The sequence below is a fragment of the Micromys minutus genome (assembly GCF_963924665.1).
Source record: "Micromys minutus genome assembly, chromosome: 14".
NCBI lineage: Eukaryota > Metazoa > Chordata > Mammalia > Rodentia > Muridae > Micromys > Micromys minutus.
In genome coordinates, this window is record NC_137983.1 from 1,528,261 (window position 1) to 1,544,310 (window position 16,050).

At 53.2% G+C, this 16,050-nt stretch overlaps 2 protein-coding genes across 5 annotated transcripts; both read left to right on the forward strand.

The window, feature by feature from the left end:
* The first annotated feature begins 204 nt into the window (after positions 1-204).
* On the forward strand, positions 205-2,704 carry LOC308429490 (myocyte-specific enhancer factor 2B). 3 transcript variants are annotated; one of them, XM_080928346.1, is made up of 8 exons: positions 205-279; positions 611-814; positions 1,021-1,155; positions 1,524-1,653; positions 1,771-1,904; positions 2,014-2,098; positions 2,218-2,305; positions 2,466-2,704. In XM_080928346.1, exons 1-8 carry the CDS (start codon positions 226-228, stop codon positions 2,686-2,688), a joined length of 1,053 nt encoding a protein of 350 aa, XP_080784472.1. In that variant the 5' UTR covers positions 205-225; the 3' UTR covers positions 2,689-2,704. The 3 variants fall into 3 exon arrangements, with proteins under 3 accessions (XP_080784472.1, XP_080784473.1, XP_080784474.1); XM_080928347.1 differs by having other exon boundaries at positions 2,469-2,704; XM_080928348.1 differs by having other exon boundaries at positions 1,771-1,874; positions 2,469-2,704.
* Positions 2,705-7,018: 4,314 nt separating this feature from the next.
* TMEM161A (transmembrane protein 161A) lies at positions 7,019-15,804 on the forward strand. Of its 2 annotated transcripts, none has more exons than XM_080928411.1 (12): positions 7,019-7,129; positions 8,841-8,944; positions 10,575-10,655; positions 10,948-11,045; positions 11,158-11,314; positions 12,273-12,424; positions 13,504-13,564; positions 13,671-13,814; positions 13,900-14,013; positions 14,130-14,304; positions 14,403-14,499; positions 14,862-15,804. In XM_080928411.1, the coding sequence occupies exons 1-12, from the start codon at positions 7,034-7,036 to the stop codon at positions 15,113-15,115; spliced, it is 1,533 nt and encodes a 510-aa protein (XP_080784537.1). In that variant the 5' UTR covers positions 7,019-7,033; the 3' UTR covers positions 15,116-15,804. The 2 variants fall into 2 exon arrangements, with proteins under 2 accessions (XP_080784537.1, XP_080784538.1); XM_080928412.1 differs by having other exon boundaries at positions 7,114-7,129; positions 8,326-8,944.
* The last annotated feature ends 246 nt before the right edge of the window (positions 15,805-16,050 follow it).

Genomic DNA, 16,050 nt, shown 5'->3' on the forward strand with positions numbered 1-16,050 from the left:
ACCTCCACATTGCACTGTGTTTGTGGAGCGTGAAGTGCACCTGGCTGGTGCCCAGTGGGCCACCCTAGATGAAGTGTCTTGTCTTCTCCCTGTCATCTTGCCCTCTTTGTTCTGCTGGAACTTGAAGTGGGCAGGACCAAGATGGAGGCTGGTTCTGTGGTCCTTGTCCTGTTCATGCTTTTCTGCTCTCTCCTACAGAGCAGTCGCTTTGCACAGCCACCCACGATGGGGAGGAAAAAAATCCAGATCTCACGAATTCTAGACCAAAGAAACAGGCAGGTGAGTTCCCAGGTGGCTCTACCATGAGAGGGGGAGTGGCATTCTGGGCAGGGGCACATCCAGGCCAAGGTCAAATGGTCTTGCAGAGAAGTCTTGAGTCCTGAGGTCACCTTGGGGAGTCTGAGTGTGACAGAAAGCTTGGGTTCTGGGTCCCAGTCTTCCTCTCAGAAGGGAACTGGATACTTGGGTGGAGTTGCAAACATGCAGAGAGGTTTCCCAGGTTCAGTTGGAAAGTGAAGAGAGAAGCTGGCTCTGCAGTCCTTTAGGAGCACTCTCCTCTAACGCCCGCACCCCCTGTCCCGCACCCCCTGTCTCTGTGGCTGTGGTGTAGGTGACTTTCACCAAGCGCAAGTTTGGGCTGATGAAGAAAGCTTACGAGTTGAGCGTGCTTTGTGACTGCGACATTGCGCTGATCATCTTCAACAGTGCGCAACGCCTCTTCCAGTACGCGAGCAGCGACATGGACCGGGTACTGCTCAAATACACCGAGTACAGTGAGCCGCACGAGAGCCGCACGAACGCGGATATCTTGCAGGTACCTGAAGCCACGTGCAGTCCCCGGGAACAGCTTGGCCGCTGTGTGGCTTTAGCCCCTGGGGTCCAGCTGGAGCAGGCCACGCCCATCTATAGCTGTCTATGCAAATTGGCTGGGGAAGGTCTTCTCTTCCAGGTACCCAAGAGCCAAGTTCTAGGAGTCTGGTAAGATCAGACGGCCCACCCTGTCATCTGCTGTTCTCACAGACACTGAAGAGGAGGGGCGTGGGCCTTGATGGGCCCGAGCTGGATGTGGAGGAGGAGCCAGAGGGTCCTGGAGAGAAGCTGCTGAGGACGCTGGGAGGTGACAGAGGCTCGGCCTCACCCCCTCCTCGGATCTATGTAAGAGGACTTGCCTGTTCCTTCTTCAACTCCCCCTCCCCCTTCCCCTCTAACATACTTCAGATACAAAGTTTGAGACCCCGGGTTTAGTGGTAAAAGGCCAGTGGAAGTCGGTCTTGTCCTGGGTGGGTGGGGAATGCACTTTATGACCCAGGCTTCGAAGGACAGTAACAGTTCAGCAAGTCTTCCTGCCACAATTTCTCCGATGATCCGACACCCCACGGTCTGCAGAGAGAGACCTCAGCCCTGAACCAGGCTATGCAGCTGAGATGGAGCTCAGCCTTGGGTCTAGGCCTTAATGGAGACCCGCAGAGACATCTGAGGGATGGAGCTCCCGTTGCTTCATTCTCCCTGGTCTCTGTCCACAGCCCGTGGCTCCCACAATGTCGGTTTCAGAGCTGTCATACCGGGTCCCACCCGCCACTTTAGGCTTTGACCATGGCGGGCTGGGGGAGACCTCGTCTGTCCACAGCCGCCCACCTCACTTTCGACCCCCGGGTGAGTATTAGTAGTAGCATGAGAGATGGAGTGTGGGGAGGGCAGAAGGGTGTGAGGAACCTGGGCTCTGGTTTCGATGACATGACGGCCTCTCCCTGGATCTTCGCCTCCCTCCAGGTCTGGGACACCCCATCTTCTCTCCGAGCCACCTTGCGGGCAAGACGCCCCCACCCCTGTACCTGGCGACTGATGGGCGAAGGCCAGACCTGCCCCCTGGCCTGGTTGGTGCCCGAGGGGGACTGGGCACCTCGGTGAGAGAAGAGAGAGTTAGAAGAGGATGGAGGAGGAAAAGGGAAAGAGGAAGGGAGGAAGCAGGGGGTCACATCCAGCCTCAGTTTTTCTTCCTTGCTGTTCCCTCAGAGGAGCCTATACAGTGGCCTGCAGAGCCCCAGCGCCCCAGGCCCCGCTCTGGGTAGCTTTGCCTTCCTACCATCAGGCTCCGCCGGTACGCCCAACCCCGTCTGACTTGCCTGCCCGTTGGGGTCCCTTGCCCCAACCCTGAGTCCGGGAGTGGGAGGGTTGGCGTACTGACAGGATCTCCGCTCATCCAGCCTCTGCCTGCAGATTGCAGCCCGGGAGACGCAGCTCAGGTTCCCCTGCAGCCTTCGTCTTGGCCACCAACGAGAGACCCGGTGGACCCCGCCGGGCCAGCGTGAGTTGGGCGCCCCCTGGCGGCCAGAAGCGAGACTTGTCTGGACCGGGTTGAGGGTGGGGCCGTGAGATTTAGAAGGGATTCCAGAACCCCGTAGCCTGTGAGCCTTCTTCTCTATCTGTGTCTCTCACCTTCCTGCTCCCCTCCCCCATCTCTCCAGCAGTGCCCGCAGTCTGTGCGAAGAGGGTCCCCCCAGCCGAGAGGCCTCCTCTCCGGCGCCTCCGGTCAACATCAAGTCCGAACGTCTGTCTCCAGTCACTGGAACCTCTGGCGACTTCCCCAGGTCCTTCCCCTACCCTCTGCTCCTTGCCAGGCCACTGGCAGAGCCACTGCGGCCCTCGGCCTCCATGCGCCGCTTGTCCCCGGACAGCTGGCCACGGTAGCGCTCCAAGAGGTTCCTCCAGCCTCCACAGAGTTCCCGCAGTCTCAGGTTCCCTGCAAGGCCAGGAGTGTGAGGGCACCCAATGTGCATTACTAATGAGTCCCTGTCCCTTCCTGGGGGCCGCTGTATCAATAAAGCCCAAGGATTCGGGAGGGCACTGGGCAGCCCCCAGCTCAGAGCCTCCTGAGCCCGGGATAACCCACACCCAGACTCCCCAAAGGTCTTCTTTTTGCCTACATTGGTTTTTGGGGTGCACACAACAGAAATGGATTCCAAGAGGAAGGTCAGGTGGAGGGTGTGGATTTGACTCAAGGAGCCATTGGCACCGTCACCAAGGACAAGCCAGGGACTGAGCTGCTCCTGGAAGTGTGAATCTGGGAGAGTGGGTGGGTTGCCAGTGGTGACCAGGAGTTCTAGGACAGCCTGGGACAGAGAAAACACTGTTTCAAAAAAGTAAACAGAAGGCCACTCCAAAATGCCTCAGGAGTAAAGGCCCTTGCTGCTAATCTTGTGGACCTGAGTTCTATTGCTGGAACATTTGCTGGTGGAAGGAAAGAACCAGCTGCTTCCAAGTTGCCCTTTGACCTCTCTGAGTGCAGGTGCCCACACACACAGATGCGAATGAATGGATAAATAGAGCAGCGGGAAAGGGTCGATGGCAAAAGAGTTTGCTGTGCAAGCGTTAAGATCTGAGTTTGAATCTATAGCATTCATATAAACAGCCAGACGTGGTTTGGATGCCTGTAACCACAGTGCCAGAGTGAGACAGGGTGTCTGGAGGGAGTGAGACATCTAACTACCTTCTGTGTCCTCTGATGCTGTGTTGGCACCATCCCACAAGGAGACAGATATACAATACCACGGAAAAACAAAGGGTGGAGTCAGGGCTTTGGGGCTGCACCCTTCCTCCTTCAAGAGATGGCTCGGATGGTGCAATGCTGGTTATGTGATCATGTGACCAGTGCCCTGGTCACAAGCCCAGGGTTCTACAGACACTGTTAACTAGCTCTGCTGGAGGTTTGCTGGCTGCTAGTCTAGCCTAGAAAAGGACTTGCCTCAAAGGGGACACCTGATGTGTTCTCATAGCTTCTGCCTAGAGGGAACTCACATACATGCACATCTAAATGATTATATACATAAATGCCTTTAGTGGGGTGCCCTAGGGCAAGATGGCTCCACTGGTGGGAAAGGCAATGGCCTGCTGAGTTCAGTCCTGGGAGGAAATACACATGGCAGGAGAGAACTGACCCCACGCTGTCCACTTGTGGGCATCACCACACCTTTCCTGAGTACACAGGTCAGTATTTTTTAACCTGTGGGTCACCTAAGATCACTGGAAAACACAGATATTTACATTATAATTCACAACAATAGCAAAATGACAGTGATAAAGTAGCAATGGAGATAGTTTTATGTTGGGGGGTCACCACAACATGAGGAACTGCATTAAAGGGGCATCGACTGACAGAAGTCAGTATGAAAACAAAGTTTTAAAAATGGTTTCTAGGCTCATCCCTCTCCCTCTACCCAGGCCTCCTGGTCTCCACATGACACCCCATCTTGGAGCAAGTTTGCTCCCGCCTTGGGTGGCACTCGAAAGGCCTCTGAAACTCTTAACCATCTTCTGCCTGGATATTCCTGGCTGTGCTGAGTGCCTCAGACACCATGGGGTTGGAGGCAGGGGACTGACTGTGGCCTTAGACCTCTCAGGTCCAATACTAAGAACCAGTGATCACTGAAGACTGAAGACAGGTTGTAAGGTCCCAAGGATCCGGGAGGGGCCTTGGGATTCTAGAATGATCCTCAGGGCTTCCACAGTCCAGACATTGAGCCGGGAGGGCATGAGGAGGTGTCTGAGAAACAAACAGGCGTGGGAGGTGGGGAGTGGAGTCCTGCGCCTTTAATTCCAGCATTCAGCGGTTGAAAGGGGCAGATTTCTGAGTTAGAGGGCAACCTGGTATACATTAAGATCTGACCTTGGACTACATAGCAAGACCATGTCTGAAAAAGACACCACACTAGGGATCAGACCAGGCCAGGCCAGGAACCTGGAGGTGGAGGCTGTGGATTTGCTGCTGGCTCAGCCTGTTTTTTTTTTTTTTCTTTCTTCTTTTTTTTTTTTTTTCTTTTCCCGTTTTCTTTTAGTATTTCCAAGGCAGAGTTTCTCTGTATGATATTGGGTGTCCCGAAACTCAGATTTTAGACTGGGCTGGCCTAGAACTCAACAGAAAACTGCTGGCCTCTGCATCCAGAACATAGGGATCAAAGGCATGAGCCACCACCAGCCCAAGGGTGGCCCACCTGTCATGAGCTGGGTCCTCACACATCTATCGATAGTTTTAAAAACGCTCTACATGCTTGCCCACAGCTTAGTCTCACGGAGGCATTTCTCAACTGACATTCCGTTCCTCAGATGACTTTAGCTTGTGTCAAGTTGACATAAAACTCCAGCACACTGGACTACACCAGACCAGACCATGAATGAGACCCAGATGGTTCAGACCAAAGCAGCTGCACCTCAAACATGGATAGGAGTTTGAAAAAAACCATCCATGGTATAGCGAGTTTGTAACTCCAGCACTGGGGCACAGGGACACCCATCTTCTGTCAACAGGACATTCTGAGTCCAGGGGGTCAAAGTCACTGAATTACCTCAAGAAGACATTCACACAGATTCATAAACAATAGCGAGATCATCCCAGAGGCCGGACAGTCAGCTGTATGGACTGTGTGTGTGTGTGTGTGAGCTGCATGTGCCCATAAGACAGACCCTGGCCTGTCTCGGACTTCACCAAGATAAGAGATGCCCTCCCTCCGAGCCACCTGGGAAGACTATAGGGTCCTAAGGTGACGCTTAGTTCTTGTTCAAGCTTGATCCGAGGCTGAGGTTGTTGTACGTGATGCTTTTGTTTGAAAAGAACAAAATAAAACAAGGACTGACAGCTTGGGGTGCTCCCAAGTTCACGGCTCTCCTGACCCAGCCTCCCAAGTGCTGGATTCCGTGTGAGCCCCGCCACCATACCCTATGGATATGACTCTAGCGTTTTCTGCCACATGAGCCCAAATCTTCCCTTTGTTGTTTGAGCCTTTGGAATTTATGTTTTAAGGTTCATCTTTTGAATCAGAGCCTCATAATGTATCCCTTGCTGGCCTGGAAGATCAGGCTAGCTCCGAACTAACAAATCTGGCTTTGCTCTGTCTCACTAGTGCAAAAGGTAGAGATGTGAGGTACTGAAGCCAGGCAGCACCTCCTTTTAAATGAACTATTATTATGTCCATGGCACAAGTGTATGATGTAAAAGTGGGGTGGAGGTCAGAGGTCAACTTTCTTCTACCATGTGAGTGCTAGGGTTAGAACTCAGGCCCTCATGGTGGAAAGAAACTCCTTTGTACAAAGAAACATCTCACCAACCTACCAGGTGTTTCTTCTGGTTTTTTAAATTTTTTTTGAGACAGTCTTAGAATATGCAGCTCTAGATACAGCCTAGGTTGTCTTTGGTCTTAAAACATACTCCTGCCTCAGCCCTCCGAGAGAGTAGACAACCATGTGACCCACCACACCTGCGAGGCATGTGTGGCTCAGAGAAAGGAAGCACACACAGACATGCAGGCTACTCTCTGGATTTGGGGTGAAGGTGTAGTGAGCTGGGAAGGTCGCTCGCACAGCAGGTTCCATCCCCTGCTGTGAGGACTGAAGGCAGGATTAGAACTTCAAGGTCATCCTTGTCTACATCGCAAAATTCAGACCCCACTAAAACCAAACAAGACTAGCAAGCATGTTCAGCGTGGTGAGGCTTTTTCCGTGAAGCCTGAGTTTGATTCCCTGGGGCCCACATGATAGCAGGAGAGAACCAACTCTAACAAGTTATCCTCTGTCTTTCACACACACAGATAACCCCCCATTAATTGATTAGGAGTGAGTAGAGAGAGCTTTTTCAGGGAACACAAGTTCAGTCGAAGCCTCTTCTCAGCCTCTAAACAACCACATGTATCTGCAGTTCAAATGACCTGGCCCTCTCCTCTGGACTCCGAGGACTGTAGCTACCAGACCCGGCGGTGGTGGTACAGGAGGCAGACACAGGCTGTCTGTCTGTCTCTCCCTCTTTCTCTCTCTTTCACACACGCACAGAGAGAGAGAGACAGAGACAGACAGACAGACAGACAGACAGACAGACAGAAACAAAGAGAGAGAGAGAGAGAGAGAGAAAGACTTGGGGGGAGAAAGAGAAAGAAAGGAAAATAAGGAAGAAAAGAAAGAAGGAAAAGACAGCAGTCAGAAAAGCTCCAGCTTTTCCAACTACAATTTCCAGCATGCATTGCGCACACCGCCCCGTTCTTAGCCCAGGATGGTCGTCAACGGCATCCCGTCTCTAATTGGCAGAGATCCTCGGCGCTTCCCCGCCTCCAGCCTTGTGCCCGTGTGCGCCCGGGGAGCAGACATGGTGAGCAGGCCCTCTGGGGTCCCCGGGGCGGAGGACGGCTTGGCCGAGCTGAAGGGATTCCCGAAGGCGTGGAGGCCTCGCGGGCGATTGGAAGTGGCGTGTAGTCAGTGGTGCAGGACGGGGTGGGAGGTGAACAGGGCTCTGGTCCAGGGTGAGGAAGCTGGGATTGCAGCTGTATTTGCTTTCTGACAGAGTCCCATGTAGCCCAGGTTGTAGTAGAACTTATTCGTAGCCTATGGCGAACTCGAACTTCTGATTCTCCTGCCTCCGGAGTGCTGGGATGACAAACGTGTGCCACAATTCACGGCTTTCTGTTTTTCTTTTAAAATACTTTTAATTTTTAATATTTACTTATTAAGTATGATGTTTTGTGTGTGCGTCTGCTGGTCTTAGAGGCCATAGAAGACATGTAGGATTCTGTGGGAGGGAAGTTAGAGAGGGCTGTGAGCTGCCAAATGGGTGCTGGGAATTGAACCTGTGACCTCTGGAAGAGCAACCAGTACTTTTAACCACTGAGCCATCTCTCCAGCCTCCCACTCCTTTTAGTTTATTTATTTACCCATTAAAATTTTTTGTTTACAAAGGTCTTACCCGTTGGTGTTGATGGGCAGTGATGGCAAACTCCTAGCACAAGGGAGGCAGAGGCAGGTGGATTTCTGTGAGTTTGAAGCCAGCAAGTCTACAGAGTGAGTTCTAGGACAGCTTGAGCTACACAGAGAAGCCTGTCTGAAAACAAACAAACAAACAAACAAAAAAGAAACAAAGCAAAACTATACACTAGCACATCTGGCACACAGATTATTTTTAATGACCAATTGGTTTTAATATCAATCTGTGTTTCATGCTACTTGGCTATGACACCAGGACACTGGCAGGCAGCTCTAGTGACACTTCCCTATTGAAAGGTTTCTGAAGATGTTCTTTACCGTTGCTTGCGATGTAGACAAGAGCTGGAACTGTCCGTGTGCTGATCACCTATCATGGGCAGGGCCCCACCCCTGCACTGCACACCATCACCCCAGAACTCAGGAGGCGGGAACAGGAGGGTTGGCAGTTCGGGGTCACCTTCAGCCACATACTGAGGTTCAGACCATCCTGAGCTAGAGGAAATCAACCTGCCTACCTCTTTTCCTTTGTTTTTTTCTTAATTTTTGTCTTTCTGTCTTTTCTTTTTTTCTTTTTTCTTTTTCTTTCAGATACTGTGTCTCTGTGTAGCCCTGGGTCTCCTAGAACTCTTTCTGTAGACTAGGCTGCCTCTAACCCAATATGTCTGCACCTGCTTCCCAAATGTTGGGATTAAGCCCATGCTTAAACATGCCTGGCAGGAAAATATCCTTTAAACAGACAAATAGTTGGGTGTGGTAGCTCTGGTCTTTAATCCCAACATTGGTGAACCAGAGGCAGGTAGGTAGATTTCTGTAGGTTGGAGGCCAGCCTGATCTACATAGGGACAGCCAGGGCTCACAAAGCAAACAAAATGCAGGGAAAGGGGTTCAGAACTCGTGATAGTGGAAGCAGGCAGGGGTCAGGACCAGGTTAGCTGCTGGGGCTGTCCAGACTCTGAAGACAGACTCTGGCCTCACTCAACCCTGCTGTCTTCTGAGAGCCAAAGCCTGAGCCTGAGCCCGAGGCTGGCCCGCCCACCTTCTCTATAAATAACCTGATTTGCTTCAGGGAACCCGAGACTTTCTGACTAGAGCTGCCCCTTTAGGCGGTCCTTGGAGTGCAGCTGGTGGTGACTCTGTTCACTGCCACCCTCATGCACAGGCTGGCCCCACACTGCTCCTTCGCCCGTTGGCTGCTCTGCAACGGCAGGTAAGGTGATGTCTGCTGCCTGTGGTCCGGCCGGGGCACCTGGTGCATGTTCTCGTTCCTTTTTTAAAATATTACTACTGTTCTTAATTATGAGTAGGTGTGTCTCCACGTGTGGGATTGTGCACTTGAGTGTAAGTACAAGGGAAGGCCAGAGGCGTGGGGGGTGGAGTTACAGACAGTTGTGAGCTGCCTCTTTGTGGGGGCATCTGGAGGTGTCCCATTGGCTCTTAACCTGGTGCCATTGCTTCAGCCCCTGGTTTTGTGGTTTTTAGACAGTCTGACACTGTAGCTTAGGCTGCTTGTGAAAGTGTGGCAATCCCTCTGCCTCAGCTTCCCACCTGCATTTCAAACCCGATTTCTTTTCAGTTGTGTATGTCACAGGTGTGTCTGTGTGGTGTGTGCCTTTCCTAGGTGAAAGTTGTCAGTTATGTATGGTTGTAGCCGCCCAGCATGGTGTTGGTACTTCAGGGCGGGGCGTAGGGTCATGGCTAGAAGAGCTAGAGCTTTTAGCTAACCACTGAGCCACCTGTCTAGCCGTCTGCACTTTTTGAACTTCGATTTATTCTTCCTTTTGTGTGTATAGTGTTTAGGTGCCTGCCTGGCACGTGTGTGGAGTCAGGCTGTAAAGTTGGTTTTCTCTTTCTAGCTGAAGTAGGCTTCAGGCATCAAACGCAGGCCAGCAGCCTTAGGCATGGTCTCTGGCTTTCTTGGAACTCACTTTGTAAGTAGGCTAGCCTGAACTCACAAGAGACCCATCAGCCTGCCTCTGCCTTCTGAGAGCTGGGGTCTAAAGCAGGCACCACTGATGTTTTGTAATGCAGTGGCAGGTGTGGCAGGAGGGGTGCCTTAGTGGGCACAGGAGGTGCCAGCCATATGACCGGCTCAGTAAAAAACGAGGCGTGGGAAGGGGTGAAGAAGGAAGTAGAGGCAGAGCAAGAAGGGGACAGAGAAGGACAGAGAGAGGGGAGGGAAAGAAGGGAAGAGAGCATGTCGGGGTGACAGAGGAAGGGGAGAGAGATACACCCATACCTGGCTGTTGGTTGATGGGCAGAGCCTAGAAGAAATGCTACCAACTATGCCAGATGTCTTTTTTTTTCTTCATATATGAGTACACTGTAGCTGTCTTAAGACACACCAAAAGAGGGCGTCCATCAGATGTGAGCCACCATGTGGTTGCTGGGAATTGAACTCAAGACCTTCGCCATCTATCCAGCCCCATCCTTTGATGTCTTTAAAGTACACCTTGGATCTGTCTTGACAACAGAGCCTCACACCTCCACTCCCCTCCTCCTGGCCTTTTGTAATCCAGCTTTCTTTTTTTATTCCTGTTGGGTGCCTGGCCCCTTCTGATAATATTGTTAGAGTGGTTCCTCCTCAAAAAAAATGGCCGAGGTCCGAGAGTCAGCTCACAGACTCTTCAGCCCACAGAGGCCCCTGTGGATGGGTCAGTTCCCCTCATCCATGTTCCCAGAATTCCCCTAGCTTTGGTGCACCATGCAACCTGGTTCATCTTCCCATAGGGCTGCCCCACCCCAGCTCTGCCAATGACCAATGCTCTGTTTTCAAGACCAGACCCTGGTTCTTTACCTCACACCCCTAGGCCAAGCTTTCCTGACTTTTTTCTTCTCAGTCTGTTCCGGTACGTACACCCATCAGAGGAGGAACTGCGGGTACTGGCAGGGAAACTGAGGCCCCGGGGCAGGAAGGAGCGGTGAGTGACACCACTTTGACCCCATGGGGCCTAAGCAGAGCTATGTCCTCCTGTCCAGGCACAGGCTTTACCCCTGCCCGAGGGCTCCAGGCTGCGGGACATGCCCTGTCCTCCCACTTGCGGCGCTGCTGGGCACGGTGGTGGCAGTTAGCATCTTGCTGTATTCTTGGGTATTTGCTGGGCTGGCCTGCGTCTAGGTTGCCGATGTGACTGAAGGTCTTTCCCAAGCCACGCAAGCTTTTTAGGAGGCCCAAAGGAGATGGCCATAGACCTCACTGTCCCATGTGCTCAGGTGGACAAATGGTCTTCACGATGAGAAGTCACTGTCAGTGCCTCGAGATGCCCATTTCCAGCTGGAGACATGTCCCCTCACTGCTGTGGATGCTCTAGGTAACACCCAGCCCAGTCCCCAGCCCCTCCCCAGCTGCTGCGGTCATTCTGCCCAGGGGGGCTTTGGGTCAGGTGAGCCTGGAGCAGGAGGCTGAGGCTCCTGTCCCTGCAGTCCTGCGCTTCTTTCTGGAATACCAGTGGTTCGTCGATTTCGCCGTGTACTCCGTTGGCGTGTACCTCTTCACGGAGGCCTACTATTTTGTGCTGGGCCCAGTCCAGGAGACCAACATCGCTGTGTTCTGGTGCCTGCTCACTCTGGCCTTCTCTCTGTATCCTTGCTCTGCTCTCAGGCCCCAGCTTCCCTGTCCCTCTGTCCCAGAAGTCAGGGTATGCAGACCATCCTGGCTTCCAATTCCTAGCTCACCCGAGGCTCTCAGGTGGCAGGTATTCATCGCTGTGTGGCTACATGTGCACACAGTCTGCTTTTCCTGTATTGGCCCCACTGTGTGTGTTCCTGTCCCTCCAGGTCTATAGATTCGGGAAAACCAGAGACAGCTTCCTGGGATTTAGCCCATCTCTTTTTGTTTGGTTTGTTTTTTTCAAAACAGGCTTTCTCTGTGTAGTCCTAGCTGTGCTGGAACTCACCCTGTAGACCCAGATCCTCCTGCTTCTGCTTCTTGAGTGCCAGGGTTAAAGTTGTGGGCTACCAGCGCACAGTCAGGCTTTTTGCCCAAACCCTCTAGCGCATACTTTGCATCATGAAGCATGTCACTAGGCCAGCTTGGAGTTGGAAAGACAGGTCCTGCTGCACTGAGAAGCAGAGGCCCAGAGGCCTAGTCTGAGGAAACATAGACCCCTTGGGGGGTCACCTGGCCACCAAGTGTTCAGGATATGAGTCTGGGGAAACATTTCATAGTTGAACCTTAATCAAGGGCTGCATCTTAGGAGAGTTTTGAGGCTAACTGATGGGGCATTGTGTGTCTTTGGCTCTTAAAGAGTCAGTCCTAACAGTGGGTGTGCGGTGTGCCCGACATGCAGGAAGAGGCCCCCGGATTCACACCGAGAGGCTGGGGTTCTGCAAGCACTGTCCTTAAGGGAGAACCCAAAGCATTCAGACCGTTTGCACTTTTCACTGCCTCCCTCCCTAGGCACTGCTGCCACAGTGACTGACCCACATCCCAGGATTAAAGTGCAGGTGCCCAAGGCCAGTTCCTGCAGGTTGCCTGCCCTGGAGAGGGGTCTGAAGAGGGCCCAGCCTGTCCTTGGCTTTCTTAACCCTGTCCCTAGCAAGATGCTCCTCATGGTGACCCGGCTGTATTTCAGCACCAAGGAGGGCGGTGAGCGCTCGGTGTGTCTCTCCTTCGCCTTCCTCTTCCTCCTCCTGGCCATGCTGGTGCAGGTGGTGCGGGAGGAGACCCTGGAGCTGGGCCTGGAGCCGGGTAGGTGCTCCTCTGTTTCCCCATGTGGCTCTGGCTGGTTTCAAAGTCACAGAGATCCTCCTGCCTTTGTCACTCAAGTGCTGGGATTAAGATTTATCTGTTATTACTATTTTTTCAAGATTTATTCATATTTAAAGACTTATCTGGGCGATTGCAGAGGCAGCACATTAAGGGACAGGAAAGCTGCAGCCAGAGTGCAGAGCACGCGCATTCCATGTGTGTCCATATGTCAGGGTTGTGCAGTGCCTATAAAGGCCAGAAGAGGGCACTGGAGTTACAGCAGTTTTGAGCCATAGTGTGGGTGTGTGAGCCCTGTGAAGGAGCAGCAAGGGCTCCTTACTGCAGAGCCACCTCTGTAGCCCTTGTGGTTTGTTGCTTTTAAGATTTAGTTATTTTATGAATGTGAGTGTTACGTCTTCAGACACACCAGACGAGGGCATTGTTCCTACAGACGGTTGTGAGCCACCGTGTGGTTGCTGGGAATTGAACTCAGGACCTCTGGAAAAGCAGCCAGTGTTCTTAATTGTTGAACCATCTCTCCAGCACCCCCGTGTTTTCCGGATTTATTTAAAATTTCTACCATGTGTATGCATGTAAGTGCAGGTGCTATTAGAGACGAGAGAGAGTTGGACACCCCAGAGCCAGAGTTACAGATGGTTGTGAACAACCCTACATGGGGCTTGGGAACTAAACTCTGGTCCTCTGGAAGAGCGTCCAGTGCCTTCTCTGAGCTGTCTTCTCAGCCCTAGGTTCTGTTTCTAAACAGTCCTGCAGTCCGGTCCTAGCAGGGCTCTGTGTGGTTCAGAGACAGGGCACCTGTGCAGCACATGTGGAAGCCCTGGGTTGTACCCCAACACAGGAAAATACAGTGCAATTAGAATATTTGTCTGGGCTGGGGCTTGGGCCTCTGTGAGCATAAGGACCTGAGTCTGCACCCATGTAAAAAGGAGAAATTAGCCGCCCATGCCTGTAAACCCGGGACTGGGGAGGCAGACAGGTAGATCTGGAAGCAGGAAGGCCAGTTGGCCTAGCTTTGGAAACCACAGCAATCAACACCACTTGGTCTCTCCTTTCCCCAGGCCTGGCCAGCATGACCCAGCATCTGGAGCCTGTTCTGAAGAAGCAGGATTGGGATTGGCTGTATGTTCTGGGGACTGGATCTTGGGGGAGGGTGAAGGTAGGGGGAATATCTAAAGGCTGACTTTTGCCCAGTTGTGGGTTTCCTGAGACCATCTCTTCTCTCCAGACTCCCTGTGATCAAGTTGGCCATCCGCCTTGGGCTGGCGGTGCTAGGCTCCTTGCTGGGCGCCTTCCTCGTTTTCCCTGGCCTGAGGCTGGCCCAGACCCACCAAGACGCACTGACCCTGTCTGTGGACCGACCGCTGCTACAGTTAGGGGGGCCTCCTGGGGTGGGATGGAACTGCCCTAGAGGTTGGGGGTCAGGAGCCTGTTCCCATGGAGATGCTCGCCCCCAGGCTGCTCCTGCACGTCAGCTTCCTGTCGCCTCTGTGCACCTTGTGGCTCTGGACAAAGCCTGTGGCCCGGGACTTCCTGTATCAGGCATCCATGAGGAACATGACCATCTCTGTGTGCGTGTTGGGGGACACTGTGGAACCTGGGGTGTCTGAGGCCATGGGCTGGAAATATAGTGACCTGGGGAACGAGGTCTCACCCAAATTCCCTGCCTGCTTCGCTCTTGTTGCAGACCGTTAGAAGGGGCTTTCGACTCCCTGCGCCTCTGGGTGCTGGTAGCACTGTGCCTGTTGCGGCTGGCAGTGACCCGACCACACCTGCAGGCCTACCTGTGCCTGGCCAAGGCTCGTGTGGAGCAGCTGCGCAAGGAGGCTGGTCGCATTGAGGCCCGGGAAATACAGCAGCGGGTATGCACCCCGATTGGATGGTCCCAGGGGGCCTGGTTACAGGATCTCTGCCCTGGGGCGACCACCCCCTCTACACTCTTCACTGCCTCCCCTGTCAGGTGGTCCGGGTCTACTGCTACGTGACTGTGGTGACCCTGCAGTACCTGACTCCGCTCATCCTCACTCTGCACTGCACACTGCTGCTCAAGACCCTGGGTGAGGAGGGGCTGCTGGGAAAGAGGGCGGGGCCAGGGGTTAGAGGGTGGGGCCAGGTCTGATAAGGGTAAGTAAAATCTTCAGATAAAAGCAGGGGTGGGGTGGGGAGTCTCTGAGCAAGAGCAAGGTTGGCAAGTAGAGGTCAGGACTTGGCCTAGAAAGGGTGGGGCAAGCAGATAAAAGTGCGTGCAAGGTTTGGGAAAAGCTACAGTTAAGACAGGGAGGTTGGAGGCAGGGCAACAGACTGGGGAAACTGGAGGCTCCCTAAGGTCCTTGGAGTATAACCTAGGTGAGGGTGGGGCGTGAGAGCCTCTAGACTCCCACCATTGTGTCTCCTGTAATTCCCTTCTTCACTCTTACAGGCGGCTACTCTTGGGCCCTGAGCTCTACTCACCCACTGGACCCATCCCAGGCCCCAAGGGCCTTGATCTCTGTAGACCCTGCAGGAGATGAGACCCAGCAGACTGTGGCCCAGGTTGCAGGGATCCTGGGTGGCCTGCTTACACCCCTTTTCCTCCGAGGCGTGCTGGCCTTCATCATCTGGTGGACAGCTGCCTGCCAGCTGCTCTCCAGCCTCTTCGGCCTGTACTTCCACCAGCACCTGACAGCCTCTTAGCACGAAGGCATAGGCTAGCGTCTGATCCTGCCCACCAGGACGGGGACGTCCCTGTTTGTGCCTCGGTGACCTTAGATGACCTAAGGGTTGGTGTGGGGATTCCCTACCATCTCTCTCACCTCAGTGCCTAGATCATGAACTCCTTGAAGCAGTCTCCCCTGGGCCATGGTCCCCAAGTGTGTGGGACACTTTTTACAGAACTGTCCCAGAGACTGGGGAGATGAGATGGGTAGTGAGAGCAGCCTGGGAGAAAGCGGTACTAGGAAGAAGTGGGAACCTGGAGTCAGAGGTGGCTAGGGGATAGCTAGGGGTGGGACTCTGGCCCAGCACCCACATAGCCCTGGCATCTGTCACTATCCCCAGGAGGGAAAGACAGGAGTCTCCATGCCTGTCTCCCCAGCACACTTGGGAGGCTGAGGCAGGAGGGTTAGCCTAGACTAGTAATAAGACTATGTAGAACAAGAAAAAGAAAAAAACTAGGGGGGCGTTGTGAAAGGGGAGATGGTCACCATCCTCCAAAGCTGTGAGGACGACTGCTGTGGTATGTTCTGAGGCCTTGGTGACTAAGGGTCACCTCTAACTCCAAAGTTGTCCTTTTGCTATGTCTTAGTGTGTGTACATGTGTATTTATGAGACACACATGACCCTCCCACATATGTAAAATGTGTGTTGAGAATAAAAAATAACGGTTCCTACAATGCTGCCTTACCATGTTGCCAGTGTGGTCTGGCCCAGTCACGTTCAGGAGCCGCTGCTCAGCTACAGCCTTGAGCCTCCAGGTCTCTGGGGAGAAGACACCTGGTCTCTATCCAAGGGACTTAGGTGTGTGACTGCCAACATGCTTGTGAACACGGGTGCTGTATATGTGTGAGAGCAGAGGTCAGAGAACAGCGTAGCACATCCTAGGCTTGAGACAGGGTCTCTTGTTTATCCCC

Coding starts and splice junctions, on each gene's coding strand:
- LOC308429490 (XM_080928346.1), top strand. CDS start 226: ATGGGGAGGAAAAAAATCCAGATCTCACGAATTCTAGACCAAAGAAAC. Junction 815..1,020: donor CGAACGCGGATATCTTGCAG/GTACCTGAAGCC, acceptor CTGTTCTCACAG/ACACTGAAGAGGAGGGGCGT. Junction 1,156..1,523: donor CACCCCCTCCTCGGATCTAT/GTAAGAGGACTT, acceptor CTCTGTCCACAG/CCCGTGGCTCCCACAATGTC.
- TMEM161A (XM_080928411.1), top strand. CDS start 7,034: ATGGTCGTCAACGGCATCCCGTCTCTAATTGGCAGAGATCCTCGGCGC. Junction 7,130..8,840: donor GCGCCCGGGGAGCAGACATG/GTGAGCAGGCCC, acceptor CTGCCCCTTTAG/GCGGTCCTTGGAGTGCAGCT. Junction 11,046..11,157: donor CACTGCTGTGGATGCTCTAG/GTAACACCCAGC, acceptor CTGTCCCTGCAG/TCCTGCGCTTCTTTCTGGAA.